Source organism: Macrobrachium nipponense, chromosome 45 (genome assembly GCF_015104395.2).
Source record: "Macrobrachium nipponense isolate FS-2020 chromosome 45, ASM1510439v2, whole genome shotgun sequence".
Taxonomy (NCBI): Eukaryota; Metazoa; Arthropoda; class Malacostraca; order Decapoda; family Palaemonidae; genus Macrobrachium; species Macrobrachium nipponense.
In genome coordinates, this window is record NC_061105.1 from 9,871,764 (window position 1) to 9,888,547 (window position 16,784).

Consider the following 16,784-nt stretch of genomic DNA (forward strand, 5'->3'; position numbering starts at 1 on the left):
ATCACATCCGTCAAGGCGAAAAGTCGCCAAAGTATCCCAATGTGTCTACCAACTTCCAAAGGTCACACCTGCTCACACAACCAACAACACAGGGAACGTGGTACACCACCCCCTGACCCCTACATAGAGAAACATGGTATGAAATTTTGATCGTTTTCCTCTCCCATTGAATCTGTTGTCCATAAAAGGTCAGGAAATGCCTGGTGGGGGGGTAGGGTAGTGAGGGGGTGGGGTGGAGAAGGGAGGGGGACAGTGAAGAATGGGGTGAAAAAAGGGGGGAGGGGAGGCGGAAACGGGAAACGATTTCTCTGATCACTGCAACAAACGAAAGCAGTTTTGAAATGAAAACGCCAACCACAAATATGAACTTGGGATAAAAACGTTTAAAATATAAGACAAATTGCAAAATACAATTGTGACCGACTCAAAATACAGCCAAAAAATTAATGGGGGTCGAAATTCATTGGCCCAGGTCACAAAGGGGCGGTCTGAACGAACTCCAAAAGTCTAAGTCTAAGGCGAAACACTAGCTTCCCCTAACGGCGTCATCTCACGATAAGTGGTGCCAGACGCAAGATCACGGTTAATTTTAACGTTAAATAAAACAGAAACTACTGAGGCTAGAGGGCTGCAATTTGGCATCTTTGATGACTGGAGGGTGGTTGATCGACATACCAGTTTGCAGCCCCCTAGCCTCATTCATTTTCAAGACCTGGGAGCCGACAGATAAAACAACAAACCCCATCTGGTCCTGTTCCTGGTGATATCACTGCTTTGTCATTCCATATATCTTAAGGTAAAAGAAACTTCCGTTTACGGGTTACGACTGAAAACTTCAAAAGCCAGATAAGTAGTACAGAGAGTTAGAAGCAAACTTCAATGTCTCAGGTTATAATTTGAATAGGGAGTAAGAAGCACATTTCAATGACCCGGGTTATATTTTTTATACAGTTACAAGCAAATTTCAATGACTCGGGTTATATTTTGAATAAGGAGTAAGAAGCAAATTTCAATGACTCGTTACAATACAGTTACAGGCAAATTTCAATGACTGGGGTTATTTTTTGAATTCAAGCAAACTTCAATGACTGGGGTTATATTTTGAATACGGAGTTACAAGCAAACTTCAGTCAGTCGGGAACATTTTGACTTTTTGTGCCTTTTTATGACAGTTCTACTTGGAAGACCTGATTTTTTAAGTCCTTTTTTCGAACCTTCCTCACATAGAACTACGCCTCAGAATCAGTCACATACTCATTTCTGGTCCAAATAACCTGTCCGAAAACTTCGGTAAATCGGCAAATCACGTCTGGAGCTAAGGTTTCATTACTTTGTGAAATATATATCAAAAAAATAAATAAATAAAAACTACTTGTGCCAGATTCGACTAGCAGAACGTCTCGGTGCAAGAACGGCATTATTATTCCACCGAGTCACGTCAGCTCATTACACCAATAGCCTACGATCAACTCTGCCATTTATTTCAATACTTTCTTTAACTTTTTTTTTTCTTAGGGGGGGAAGAGGGAGGGGGAAGAGGGAGAGGGAGAGGGAGGGGGAGAGGGGGAGGATGGGATGGCTAAAATTTTTATAAGGCCTTCGTGAAGATGCTGTTCCGACGTACAGCAAATGCTTAGTATACACATTTCCAAGGAAAATAATGGCCATATCACCAGAGACTTGACTTTTAAGACGTTCATAATATATAGTATTATCTCAGGGGGAAAAATGTGACAGCAGAGAGAGAGAGAGAGAGAGAGAGAGAGAGAGAGAGAGAGAGAGAGAGAGAGAGTTTAATAAACACAAGTGTTGAATCAATAAACCTGCATACGTCACCACTTGATGACGTGTCTGCCGGACAAACTAATAAAAGATGTCAGGGGAAAAAAACGGCAAAGTTGAAACAAACAAGAACACGAGCGCTTCAGAATCAACATTGCAAAATACTTCAAGCACAAGCACGAACACCAAGCAAAGAAACGAAATTCAGTAAACGCTATTTCGCTCTCTCTCCTCGGTGGAGTCACTATTTCTGTACCAATCGAATCCATCTCTGTAGACCTTGGCGAGACTCTTGGATGTTAGAGGGCTCTTCTTGTGCTCTATGAGCAAGAGCCCGTGCTGGGCATACAGCCAGCCCTAAATCGAAAACATCATCGTCAGCTTGTGCCTGGCTGCAGAGATGGGGAACATCAACTTGAGGAAATAAAATTCTGAGTCGAAAATGATTCAGCTCATATAATATAGCATAATTCTCTCTCTCTCTCTCTCTCTCTCTCTCTCTGTGTAAATACATTACTACTAGTTAGCACTGGCACACATGATAAGAGGCAAGATCTTGAGATATTTTTAGGATTTGCAAAACCACTGTACTTGCATGAAGAGACAAGTACAATATAACAGTGCCTAGAGAGAGATGAGAGAGAGAGAGAGAGAGAGAGAGAGAGAGAGAGAGAGAGAGAGAGAGAGAGACTCATCTATGATACGATTTTAAATAATAAGCACCATCGTAATCAATGGACACCTGTGACTACTTATAATAAGCTGTTCCACATCTGCACATTTACTCACAAAGCGAGTTCTTCACACGTAGAATGTTGTGTGTGTGTGTGTACATATACATACATACATACATACATACATATATATATATATAATATATATATATATATATATATATATATATATATATATATATATATATATATATTATATATAATATATATATATATATATATAATATATATATATATATATATAATATATATATATATAATATATATATATATTAACTCAGGTTTAATCAGCTGCTTTCACGACCTGCGTGCGTCAGCTGGTAGTGGTCCTTCTAAACTGAAAGACCTCCCCCCCCCCCCTCCCCCCCCCCCCCCCCCCCCCCCCCCCCCCGCCCACTTTTCCACCCGGACGTGAGTCACAAATTTATTTCTGTATGTATATATTCCACTAGTGGTCACCTCTCGCACTACGATATACGAACCGGATATATAATAATGATAATTTCGAGATAATGAAATCTTCGACTATTCTTAATGCTGTGGTTGGGTTCTCGTACGTTTTCAAAATAAGTCGTCTTTATGTTTTGTAATAATTGTCTTTTCAAGTGTTTTCTCGTCAGTATCACAGCTCCTACAGAATAGAAGAGTCTTAAGTCCATCTTGTATCATGTTCACTTCCGGCGGCATTTTGTTGTACAGTCTGTGGTGCACGATGTACAAGTGCTCTCTCGCCTGACTTAAATACCCTATATATGCTCCACCTGCATGTCTGATTATAGTATCAGGCTACCTTTCATTTGAACACGAGCAAAAGCAAGCTATTTCCGAGCTCCGTTATCAATTCCGCATGCAAGGTGCCTGTGGACATTAACTTTCAATAAGTTTATCATCCAAGCATCGATGCCATCCTCGGAGATGCGTGCTATGCATCATCTTCAGAGAGAGAGAGAGAGAGAGAGAGAGAGAGAGAGAGAGAGAGAGAGAGAAATTTACACCTCAAGCCCCCATAGGCTTATCATCGGTGCGATGGCGTGGCGAGATAAAGGCAGTTTTAAGTCCTATGATGAATTTTCAAAGTAGCCCCCAAACAAAACTAATATAGGCCTCTTGGCTTTCTTAGGTATCTATGACCTCGCTAAAAGTACATAAACATGCAGCCTAACTTAAATATCTCGGATTCTGCCACTACTGGCGTTACTTACGACGCTGCTAGCGCCTGCGTCAGCTACGCATATATACGCAGTCCCGCGGTAATCATTAGACCCTGATAAGATAATTTTTAAAAAATCAGTCTAAATTTTATAACTTAAAACGTCGACAATTACTATTTTCTTTTCATATCCTACCATCAAAAACTAATCTCATCTAACTCCATCCTTGCGACACGAGGCTAAATTCAACTTAAAAAAAAAAACCGCTAAGATGACAAGATCCCTTAAACAGGTACAAATTCCAAAAAATTGTACCAAATGACAGGTGTTAAATCAGGTTCTATCGTTGACGTTCAAGACAAGACATATACATTTTATTCAGTCACTGTCTGAAACTAGCGCACACAAATTGTCAACAGAGACAAGTCATTTAAGTGAAGGGGCGCCAAGTGCTTTCATAAAAGCATGCGAATGGTAGGGTACCTTCTATTCTACATCTGTTCATAAGCGCATGCGAATGGTTTGTTGGTTTGTTTGTTTGTATGGTGTTTTTACGTTGCATGGAACCAGTGGTTATTCAGCAACAGGACCAACGGCTTTACGTGACTTCCGAACCACGTCGAGAGCGAACTTCTATCACCAGAAATGCACATCTCTAGCCCCTCAATGGAATACCCGAGGAAGCATGCGAATGGTAGGGTACCTTCTATACTACATCTGTTCATAAAAGCATGCGAATAATAGGGTCGACATCTGTTTATAAAAGCATGCGAATGGTAGTGTACCTTCTATTCTCCATCTGTATAAGGAGGAAATGAAAAAAAAAAAATGAAAAATGGAATACACAGTTCTACAATAGAGATATACCTACGAAAACCAACGACGTTAGGTCCGATTGCAATTGGATACAAAGAACTTTCACAATTTATTTCTTAATACTGATTAAATTTAACTAAAATGTAATTCAATGGCCCAGCGTTGGGCTCGTAAGGTCATTCAGAGCTGACACGAGACTTGACAGTAACAAGGTTTGAAAGGGGCAACAGAAGGAAAATCTCGCAGTTATACTCACACGGGGGAAAAATTTACCGGAGACCTTCACGTTCCAATACACAATTTCTACGACCACATCTGCCAAAGTCTCATTCTCTCCACTGCATCCCATGACATAAAAGTTTCAATCTTGTAGGTATTGGGGAAAAAAAAAAGGATCCGAACTGTAAGAAAACGCTTAAAACCAAAATTTGGACCAGGCTAAATATAATACGTTTCTTGCCAGCGTTATTTCCAATGTCGTTGCGTTCTCCTGTGTTCAATAAGTTCGCTAACTCACTAAGACTTTCTCGCCAGATTTTTGGGCACTCACCAACTCCATACCACAGTGCATCAATACCTAACTTATACTGGAAGAAACCATCAAGCTAGCAAACAATCCACAACAATTCCATAGATACTTCTTCCCTTTCAGGTGTCCATCAAACAAGGAATGTCGAAACAAAATGGATCAAATGACCAAGAGTTGCAACCCGACAGGAACCGTAAGTCAGTGCAGTATGAGGCTGCAAATGGAAGGTGGCCCTTGCAAAGGGCTGGCGCTCTCTCTCTCTCTCTCTCTCTCTCTCTCTCTCTCTCTCTCTCTCTCTCTCTCTCTGAGAGACAGAGGACGAAGAAATTCAGGTGAGAATATATAACACAGACACGGAAGAGACGAGAGAGGCGGAGGAGTAAGACTTAAGTATTTCTTTCATTCTGTGAATGTGCAACGTGAGAGAGACAGAGACAGAGGGAACGAACTCATCTCCGTACGTCCACCTATCAAGGGCACAACATCCACTGCCCTGCCACGAGTCGTGTGTGTGTGTGTGTGTGTGTATGTCTCTCACACTGTTGCTACCAAGACCAAGAAGTCTAACCACTAGCACCGATACACACGCACGCACACAAACACACAGACACACACCCTTATAGCCGGCGCTCTCAACTCACTCTCACACTCTCCCTCTCTCTCTCTCAACAACGGAGATCCCTCTACTGCTAACGTCTACGTCACTATGACGTCATACACGGTCTCACGCACGTGGTCCCGCCTACTCCCCCCACCCCCACCCCAGGGCCCCCCTCGTCTTTCACTGGGTCAATGCCAAGGTTACAGGGCTTTACTACAACGAGAAGCAGGAGGAGGACGACAGACGAATACCTCCTCCTCCTCCCTTCCCTTCCCCCCTCCTCTCCCTCCCTCTAACAACCTCCAACGTACGCGCGCGCACGCACAAACGTGCTGCCGACTGTCCCGTCCAACGTTTCCCCCCAAACGATAACCCAACCTCGTTGGCGATAGTCCGCCATGAGGACGTCCTCCTCGCAATGTGTCGATGGGGGCGACTTTTTTCATCATGACCTACGTACGATCAAAGACTCTGGTGTGAGGGTCGTAGCTTGCAAGGTGGTCTCCTAATAAGGGTTTTTACGACGATCCAAGACTCTGGTGCGAGGGTCGTAGCTTGCAAGGTCTCCTAAAAAGGGTTTTACGACGATCCAAGACTCTGGTGCGAGGGTCGTAGCTTGCAAGGTCTCCTAAAAGGGGTTTTACGACGATCCAAGACTCTGGAGTGCGAGGGCGGTCGGTAGCTTGCAAGGTCTCCTAAAAAAGGGGCGGTTTTAACGGACCGGATCCAAGACTCTGGTGCGAGGGTCGTAGCTTGCAAGGTGGTCTCCTAATAAGGGTTTTTACGACGATCCAAGACTCTGGTGCGAGGGTCGTAGCTTGCAAGGTCTCCTAAAAAGGATTTTTACGGCGATCCAAGACTGATGTGAGGGTCGTAGCTTACGAGTTTCTCCAGAGCCTAAGGACCACCTATATCATCTTCGATATAGTAAGGCACATAGCTGTTGCCATTACGAAATCTCGGGCATAATTACCCCCCCCCCCCACCCACAATGGGTATGATTTTACCCTTTCTGGAGAGATCCTCTCAATTGTTGCTTACAAAACAGTATACGTAGTATATAACTGTAGCCAATGTTTTACCCCTGAACATTCCAAGAGATTACGATGGCAATTATCAATTCATTTTCCACAACGCTTATGATCAATGACACCTTTCTAGACTTTCGCTGATGGCATTTACACGATAAGCCTAAGTCAATTGAGACTATTTTTAGTTTTAAAAAATGAAAACAAAGTATATATATAATTCCACACATCCAGAGGAGCGTATCAAACTTCTGCTGTAACACCTTAAAGATGCTAAGGCAACTTAACGCTACAATAATCAATCGAGTTCAAATAACCTCGACATATCAGAGGCATCTCTTCCAAAGCCAAAAGCACAGAGAGAGAGAGAGAGAGAGAGAGAGAGGACTACGTATATGTATTTTGTTACAGATGGTTTTGACGCCACACCTACTAACTGACAGGGGGGGGGGGATTTTGTGACCTAGATTTCTATAATGTATAATGTATCCCACCATAGTGTATAGTTAATAATAAAGTTTTTTTTCTAAACCAATTATTAAAGTTTTTTTTCTAAACCAGAAGTAGAAACTCCCACGGTAGAGTAAGGTGAGAGAAGGTGTCTCAACATATTCAAGTGTAAACACGTCCGCAGTCATATTGCGCAAGAGAGAAGTAGTATGCGAACAGTAATAACCGAGTTTTTGAAATCTGCAGCTGGTTATACTTCAACGCTGTCAGATAACTGCCAACGCCTTTTTGGAAGCATCTGCCAAAGGTCAGCTGAGACGAGGAGGACGTTCCGGGTCTAAAAGAGGAGGCAAGTTTCCTGACTGACTGACTGACTGACCTCTCGCATATATATATCTGAAAGAGGCTTGATTGTATAGGAGTCCAACATTGAAATGGGACACCGCTTGAGTTTGCATGCTTGTTGGGCATGCGAGCGTGCTTGCAACCCTCCTTATGTATACATATCTATGGATACACCTACGTATACAGTAATATACTATATGTCAGCGTGTCGTGCCTGGAGGGGAATGCCTGATAAGAGTCTAAAACATGCGCTGTGTGCAGGTGAACGGTACGTAGGAGGGAAGGTAGGTCTCAATGGGAGGGGGAGGGGGCCGCGCGAGATTGGAGATTTGTATGTAGGAGTGGGAGGAGGGAGGGAGGGAGGGAGGGAGAGAGAGAGAGGGAGAGGGAGTGTGTACGAGGAAGAAAGTCGGAGGAGATCACACAGACACAGACAGCGTGGCGACGACCAAACTCATTCAGGGGCCTGATATTGCCTCCGAATGAACGAGGGAGTAACTCTGGCTGGCCCTTTGCGCGCGCGCGCGCATACACACACACACACACACAGTCGCACACACGAAGGGCCACCACTGCTGCTGGTGGTGGTGGTGGTGGAGCTGGTGCATTCGCTCTCTCTCCCCTTCGTACACACTACAGATGGCACCTCGTCGACGACGACGTTTATCTGTGAATGGGGCTCTGTTACTACCTCCACCGTGTGATGTTACCAACGTCTACAACCTACCTACCCACGCACGCACGCATACATCAGGTCTCTCTCTCTCTCTCTCTCTCTCTCTCTCTCTCTCTCTCTCTCTCTCTCTCTCTTCGCATTTCAAGGAGCAGATCTATCCTATGTGACACAAGGAACTGCCACCACCAGAAGTTGTCAACAGTTTGTGGAAGGAAAAGTACAAAAGTAAGCTAGACAAAATCATTAGGGGGACACTGTGAATGAACAGCCAAACCTGCTGCTCCAGGAGAGGAGCGACATCGTAATCCTTGTAACTCCTAGAACAGTGACCCCATCCGGGTTGTTTATTTTTAGTTTTAACCTGGTACGTATCCACCTTCGCGGCGTGTTTAGTACGAGATAATGACCTCAAGATTATATCTTTCAGTCCTAGATAACGATAAGGAAAGAACAGATCTATCGTTTCCCCTTTGGGTTCATGTCATCGCCCCCCTCCCCCTCTCCGTATCTCGCTGGACGATGGCTAAGACAGTGTGCCCCATGGGAGAGTTTGGTGCAAGTGGTAATTAACGAAAACGACTTGACCCCGAGTTTACAGGACGCTTTCTACAAATATGTACAAACAGCTTCGTTTCCTTCCCGTTCTTAGAGGTTCGTGTGAGACACATTGGGTTAAAAAAATATGCGTTTTCACCAAAAACACATTCATGTACACCCACACCACATCAATAAACAGCTCAAACATCAAACCGCTGTCAGGAGACACAGCCAGGACTGAAGATGACGACTTACTGACATTAGCGTCCCACCACCACTCCCCCCCCCCCCCCCCAAAAAAAAAAAAAAAAAAAAACTATAAATAACACATCAGAGGCAACGCCAATGGAAACCGAAGCAAAAAAAAAAAACAATGCCCAAATTCATAAGAATTTCCTCTAGCACTTGGGTCACTATCGGAGTACAACTTAAAAAAAAAAACACACACACACACAGGCTATCTATTCTTACTTCTGACCAAGAACCAACCAACACCTTCTTTCTACATGGCACCTACCTTATGTAGATATGTTTGAGGGCCGTGGAGGAGTTGATGCATCCTGGCGGCAGACGGAAATCCTCTAGGATGTCTTCCCACTCGGCACGGGCATTCACCTGTTTGGGGTGGAATAAAAAGATTTTAAAAAATGAATCTATACGCGGCAACAGTCTCAAGAGCCTTCAAAAACGTTGAAACACTGTGAATCACCTTATCTGAGAAACTGCTAAGATCCTTTAAACATGAAATGAACAGTATTGTAATCTGACATGCAAATATAGGCTACTTGAACCTACAACAAACTGTCTGTTTAGTCAGGCGAGAGGGGATTTGAATGAACATTGTGCACCAAAACTATCATCAAACCAAATACTAGCTGAAGTATACCAGAAGGAAAATTTAAAATAGAACTAGTCTCTCTCAGAAAACACTAAAAGACCAAATTATAATATATAAGATGCACCTTTATTTTGAAAACGTATAAAAGCCCGCCAGAGGGAATTATCCCTGTGGAGGGCTGGACAGAAAACCAAAAAAAAAAACCTGAAACAAAGTGAAGGGAGGGAGAATGCTCACTTTATTACTGTTCTCAGTCTCATCATCACAGAGAGAGCAGACCCTCACTTAGACGAGACCTGTTAAATAGGTCGCCTCTGCGTGATTTCAGTTAATTTTATACTGAAGAGAAAAAAAAATTAAAAAGGAGACTGGGAACAACATAAAATTACACGGACATAAATTATGCAGACACCCTGTTATCATTATTATTATCATTATTATTGCAGTGAATTTCCTACTTGCAGTTTCAAAACTTAGTAACTAAATAGCAACACTAATGTATACATATCTCCTTGTATGTATATTTCCTTGAAAAGCAAAACTAACGCATGTCTCTTTATATATAGCAACAATACAGGATGTTTATTTCCTTAAATAGCCAAACTGAAGTATATTTCCTCAAATAGCAACATTAATGTATGTCAATTCCTGAAACAGCAACAGTAATACATGAATATTTCCTTAAATGGCAACACTAAGGTATGTATATTTCCTTAAATAGCAACACTAATGCATGTATATTCCCTTAAACAGCACACTAACGCATGCATATTTCCTTAAACAGCCCCGCTGCATATTTCCTCATCTTCATCAATGATAAAAATCTGTAAGTAACCTTCCAATCAGTTTATCAGTAAATCCCACAAGGATAAAATAGTGAAATATGGTTTAAAAAAAAAGAAAAAAAAAAAAGAAGTCCATCTACCAGTCAGATCTACACTTCTATCTTAGCCAAAAGGCAGAGAGAATGAAAAAACACCTTAAAAATCTATTGAAGCAACAGGCATTCTGAAAAGATCCACTAGTAACTAAGAACAACCACAACCCAATTCCCTATTTCACCAGAAAAGTTGAGTGTTGCCCATCAATTAAAAGTCTCAATTCTTCTCGTCCCAGGCTAGGTAAGGTCAAAACCCTGCACCTGATTAAAAACATCCACAGTGCACTGTACACTTCCCCCCCCCCCCCCCCTCTACACACACACACTAATTCTCAGGTACAAAACACTGATTAACCACATCTACAGTAAACTGTATACTTCACACACAACTTCTAATTCTCAGGTAGTACACTCATTTGTGAGTATTCTCATTGGCACTCATTTTCCATTTTTCAAGCCTTATTTCCTCTAATAAGCATGATTCTTTTTTGACACTTCTTTTAATGCATTCATCCTTTACAGGCACACACCTTAGAAATGTACTTGCCAACTAAACTTATACATAGGGGTCTGCTACAGTCCGATATATATCAAAGCAAGACATACCAAATACAACAAATTTCGTTGTTAATGTTATCTGGTCCCAGAAAAGAGGCTACTTACAAGAACAGTATAAAGCTACTTAAAATTGCACTAATAAAATCAAACGTGAAGGCGAAGAACCCTGAAACTACCAAGTAAATGTAATCAACCGCCAAAAAATTCATCATGATGGTATTTTTGTAGAAAAAAATCCATACAGTATACTAACCTGTACTAAATAAAACTACAGTAATAAACTAGAGTATGTTCTCTGGCTGTTGTCACATAAGCATGCATTATGGTCCTCGTATTTAGTAAGCCATTTGTCAACTGCAAAGCATTTAATCAATCTAACAAAGCTGGCCTTCCTGCTGATAATACTGAAACGCACAAATCAATATAAAAGTTGGCAACACTTTGATCATTCAGCAGTGACATTTTATCCAGTATTAAACACATTAGTCGTGAATGGTTCTGAAAAATAAGTTTATGTGACTAAATATAAAAACATGGGGTTTTGACCTTCAACTAAGGTCCTCTTCAGCTTTACTAAACAGTAATTACAAAGTTTTGACAAATTAAACCAAGTTTATTCACAGACTTGATTTTCTAGTGGCTTTCTTTACCAGTGACATTGACATTGCAACTTCTCTAATCTTCATTTCACTTAACTACAAAAAAATCAATAACCTCTCTATTTTTCCACTTGTCTAACTGGCAGAAAATGAGACTTAAAAAAAAAAAAAAAAAAAAAAAAAAAAAAAACTACCACATAGACAATTTACATTCCACTCAATAGATACTGAAGTTTGGTACCCTGAACACTGCTTAGAATTTCTCAACAGACTCATTAACCTATGAGGAAAAATGTTTGTCCAGTCGTTTCAACTGCCCAACCTCAAATCTGACTGGTTCAAGTGCCAAGACCATGTTTAATAGCAGCAGTAAGCAGTAACAATTTTCTTTACAAAAATCATTTTCCAATTAGTAGAGTTTCTTTTAGAGTACGTATCTATGCTGGTTGTTACTGATACATGCTTAGATTTTTGTATATGGTTGACTGGACTAAAATACTCCATTATGTAATGTAATCTTTTATTACTCCATTATGTAATGTAATCTTTTATTACTCCATTATGTAATGTAATCTTTTATAAGGGATAAAAAAAATCACTTAAGATTGACTACAATAAAGCCAATCCAACTTTTAACAATTTTAAGGACCTTAACCTTAAGTAAACTCTAAACTCAAGGCCATGAAAATCTGGCAGACCTATGTAACACCAACTTCTTTAGCGTGCAGCACTAGACAAACCTCCAAATCAGTCAATGACATTTGAACGTAGCATTGCTTAACTTTTGACTCAATCTGTTACTAATTACACATTATTTCAATCAACTGTGAGTCTTCTATTCTACCAAGAAAGTTTCTATATTCCTCTGCAAGATAAGAATCAAAATTTCTGTTTAATAACACAATATTACAACCATAACACTTGAACAGTATATGCTTTCAACATATTACAGTACTATGCATTAGGCCATTTGGCATATTCTCTTTACCCCTTACTAATAATAATTAATTACATTCCAGTGCCAGAACACTGTTAAAACTACACATACTAGTAAACTACAAGGCACCACTCCAAAAATAGAAACTCAATTAATTCATTTACTGACATGTAAGAATCTAAAAAGAGTTGACACATAAATAATGCAAGTCATTAGAAAATCCCAATTCTTACTCATACTCCAGTAGACATTGACTCAAACTCAATATTCCACTTAAGTATGAGTTGTATATATTCTAGCCTTTATACCCTAAAAAATGAAAACTAAAAATTTTACCTCAGTAGTGGTCTGAAACATCCTTAGATTTAGGGGCATGTGAAGTATAGCTTATAATCTCTCCATATTCTATGCAAAACAAGAAAGGGAAGTCTGCCTTCCTAATATTAACAATGTATATCACTTGAGGCTCAGTAAGACCATATTGATCTATACCTTGTGATTAAACATCTTGTAACAATCAATGGTGAAGTAATGGAAGACTATACGTGATCAACACCTCAAGATTAAATATCTCATAACAATCACTGGTCAGGTAATTTAAAAAAAAAATACTGATAAAATCACAAAGATAACTAAAAACAACTGATGAGATACACAAAAAACAACTGATGAGATACACAATGTACAAATCGATGCTTCATAATCAAATGATCTCACAACTTTGCAGTACTGTACCAATCATCTTTGACCCAATTCTCTAAGGTTACATAATGGCGTAGCAAGCTTTCAGTGTTAAAAGCCCAGTCTACAGACAGCCACTTGGATAAAATGTATTACATAGTCACCACCTTGGACTTACGTACATGCAATATGCAGTTATAATCATCCAAACTCAAATTACAGTAAAAATCTCCCATTAATTATATTGAGCCATTCAGCAAATGTCACTCATTGACAACTGTTACGCTATTCGAGAACAACAATGAGTTCATCACAAACCAATACCAAGGATTCAACTAGAGGTCAAGTTAGGTCTCTTGTAATTTATAAAATCACAACAGGAGACCTGCCTTGACATGTACAGCATTGTGGTGGTGGAAATATTTACAAGTTGGAAGTGTGGAATGGCATGGAGAGGAGTGAATATCAAATTAGGAAAACAAAACCTCCTGGGACTGGAAAGGAAGCACAGGAAAACCTCTAACCTGGAAAATGATGTGTACGGAGAATAAATTCAATACTACTACAAAAGGAGGTTAAGATTACAAAGTAAATACATAGATTCTCAAAACCAAAATGGAGATTAATATATGACAGAAGTAAAGTAAAACAGGGGTCCAGAAAATCAAAAGATTAACTGTAACCAGTGGTATTACTTGCAACTAACAATACACCATCAACAGAAAGCAAAGATTTACAAAGGGTACATACCACAGGCCGTGTCAAGCATAGGCAAGTGACCATAAACTTTGAGACTCATAGCCTTACTGCACTGAAAATCATTTAATAAAGAAGTGGAGAGATATGGTATAAAGATGCTAGAAATTAAGTATAATCTCAAATATCCAAGATGGCTTGGATAAGTGACAAGAAGGAACAAGGAACAGCAAGTCAAAAGAGCAGAAGCCAGTACTGAGACAGAGTACTAGAAATTTTGAAGAATGGTGAGAAAATGATTTACTATGTCTAATCGCTAAAAGTCACAGCTAAAACTGAATTTTCTATGTTAGTGATGACAAACACAAAGTAAATCAACCTTCAACAATTCCCTTCACTGCATTGTATAAATACAGGAACCATATACGTACGTATTAATATTAAGCATCATGAAAATGCAACTGTGAATAATTCTGATTACATAATGAAATACAACAAAATCAACACAGACAAGAACACTGTCCACAATATATAAGCCATCAAGTGATGACCAAACAAACAAGATTTAATTCAAGCAAACAATAATTATATACAGCAAGTCTACTATGGCAACATCAACTTAATTTTCAACAGCATCAGTAAAATGTCAAAATACACTGTTTCTACTGAATAAAAAGAAGGGAATTTACCCACTTCTATTAGGCTATGAGCATTTCACATAGAAAAAGCTTTTAACAAAACCTACAACCAGGATTTCACAACTGTGAGGCTCTACTCTCAATTATTTTGGGTTTGATATCACAGAATACTAAGTTATTTTAAGGCAACATCAAAGTAACCTCAGTAACTTTCACACAAAAGTATATTGTCACCCAGGGATTAACTAGGTTTTGTGGAAACATTTTCTAAACACAGAGCATAACATCATAAATAGCCCCAATAGCCAGTGATACAAAGTTGAAATTTTGGGACATAATTTGAAAAAAGAATAGTGTTTCATGTTTTGTTGACGCTTGAGATTTGGACACAAGAAAATTTAAGCTCACAAAAAGACAAAATGCATCACAATTTACAACAGGACTTAGTCTGTATATATACCAACAAGTACTATCAGCATATAAAAGAAAACTAAAAACAAACCATCAGTGTCACTCATAATCTTGAATACACACAACCATCAAAACAAACATTCCAACCAACCTGATACCCTCCATGCTAGGAACAAGAATATCCCTCCCCCCCCCCCCCCCCAAAAAAAAAAGTAGACTCTAGGTCCAGAAATATTCAAGCAAAAAATACTGTATACTAAGCACACACAAAAATCCATGCATTAAGTGACTGTTCGGATATATATACTGTAAACTTGGTACAGGAAAACAAAACAAAAATATAATGAAAGAGTGAAGGTACAAGAACATCCACCTCTATAGTACACCGCACACCTTATCTGCATCAGCAAAACACCAGCTGTACAATTCAGGCCTGGCAAACCCTACAACCTTGACTACTATTAATGTACAGGACGGTAAACAAACCATACCATTCCCCTTTCTGAGAAATACAAACTCATTACACACAATATACATAAATCATCTATTTTTGTTAACGAATCCCCCATACACTACTTCCAGGATTAACATCGGCACCTTAATCACTCAACATCACAAAATTATGTGCTATTTCTATAGTACATATTTCATTAAAAAAAATTTCCAGTTAACGACATTTCTAGCTGGGACATCATCTTCACACTATCCAACATTTTTGTTATTATGTACAGGGTATTTTCCATGCGAAATATACTACTACTACAGTAATATACTACATATTCAAATTCTAGCTAAGAAGACTACAGGTGCATGATACGCACGCAAGGAGGCAAGATTTGTGCTTTACTTTCTCGTAGGCTATATTTTTTCTATGGCGGTATCGACATCATATTTTCTATGGCAGTATCAACTTATTTTCTTCTTGGATTGATTTATCACCACATATTAGGTACTGTACAACAACGCCGAATGCAACATTTTACATGTTCATGTATTCTTTATCACAGGGAATCACAAGTCCCTTGATTACATATCAGTGTTACAAATTCCAAGAGTATTAGTTTAGAAAAGGTGTACAATATTGCAGAAACTGTCCACTTGTCTGCATGAGATAATTTGCCCCCATAGCCCTGGGTAATTCTACAAAGAAAGTCTCTTGTGAAGAATGTAAAAACACGAAAAATATGGCACATCTCTCAAATCACCTTGGTGAACTTTTATCACATTATTTCACCTGTACTGCACTATATAAATTCCTTTATATATTACAGTCAACAAATTTTTTTAAATAAGCAATGGTCAGGATATGTATACTGCGCTCTTTCCATTTACAAAAGTGTGTGTAGCACGTAGAATCATCAGTCTCTGAAGAACCATATCAGTCTCTGAAGAACCATAAATAGTTAAGAATCAGCTAGAACAGGTACTATAACCTTAACCCTGGCTGGCTGCCAAACATAAGACAAAAATAATCCAACAAGGCTAGTTCTGGAATACTAACACAATAGGCCAATCATACCTATTCCCTTACTGAACACCAAACAAGAAATGTACAATGCTATGTACATAAATGAGTTATTTTATATAGTATATGCAGACCAAAAGACCAAAACCTATTTCTTTCATATCCTTGGGACGCGCTGTCAATACCTTAACAGATTGTTACCAGCAATCCAGCCTAAATATTCTTATCTATTTATATTTCTATTTATTTATTTTTTTATTCTACTAACTGATCTTTTCTTCTCGTACTTCTTATTATCTTCTGTAACTTCTTCTAAATGGACACCATATTCTTTGCAAGCTTGAATTCCAAGTCATTCAAATTCAAGTCAATGGACCCTGTGGGTTCGTTCCATATAAATAGGCCACACCTTCCAAATAGTAATAATAACTA

General features: G+C 39.4%; 1 protein-coding gene across 6 annotated transcripts in view; it reads right to left on the reverse strand.

Moving 5' to 3' along the window:
* Positions 1 to 16,784, reverse strand: part of LOC135214369 (AT-rich interactive domain-containing protein 2-like) — a 69,795-nt gene that overhangs the window by 50,642 nt on the left and 2,369 nt on the right. For all 6 annotated transcript variants that reach the window (XM_064248600.1, XM_064248599.1, XM_064248601.1 and 3 more), the window contains exon 3: positions 9,167 to 9,264. In XM_064248600.1, coding sequence (XP_064104670.1) covers positions 9,167 to 9,264 — 98 coding nt within the window. The remainder of the gene's footprint in view (positions 1 to 9,166; positions 9,265 to 16,784) is intronic.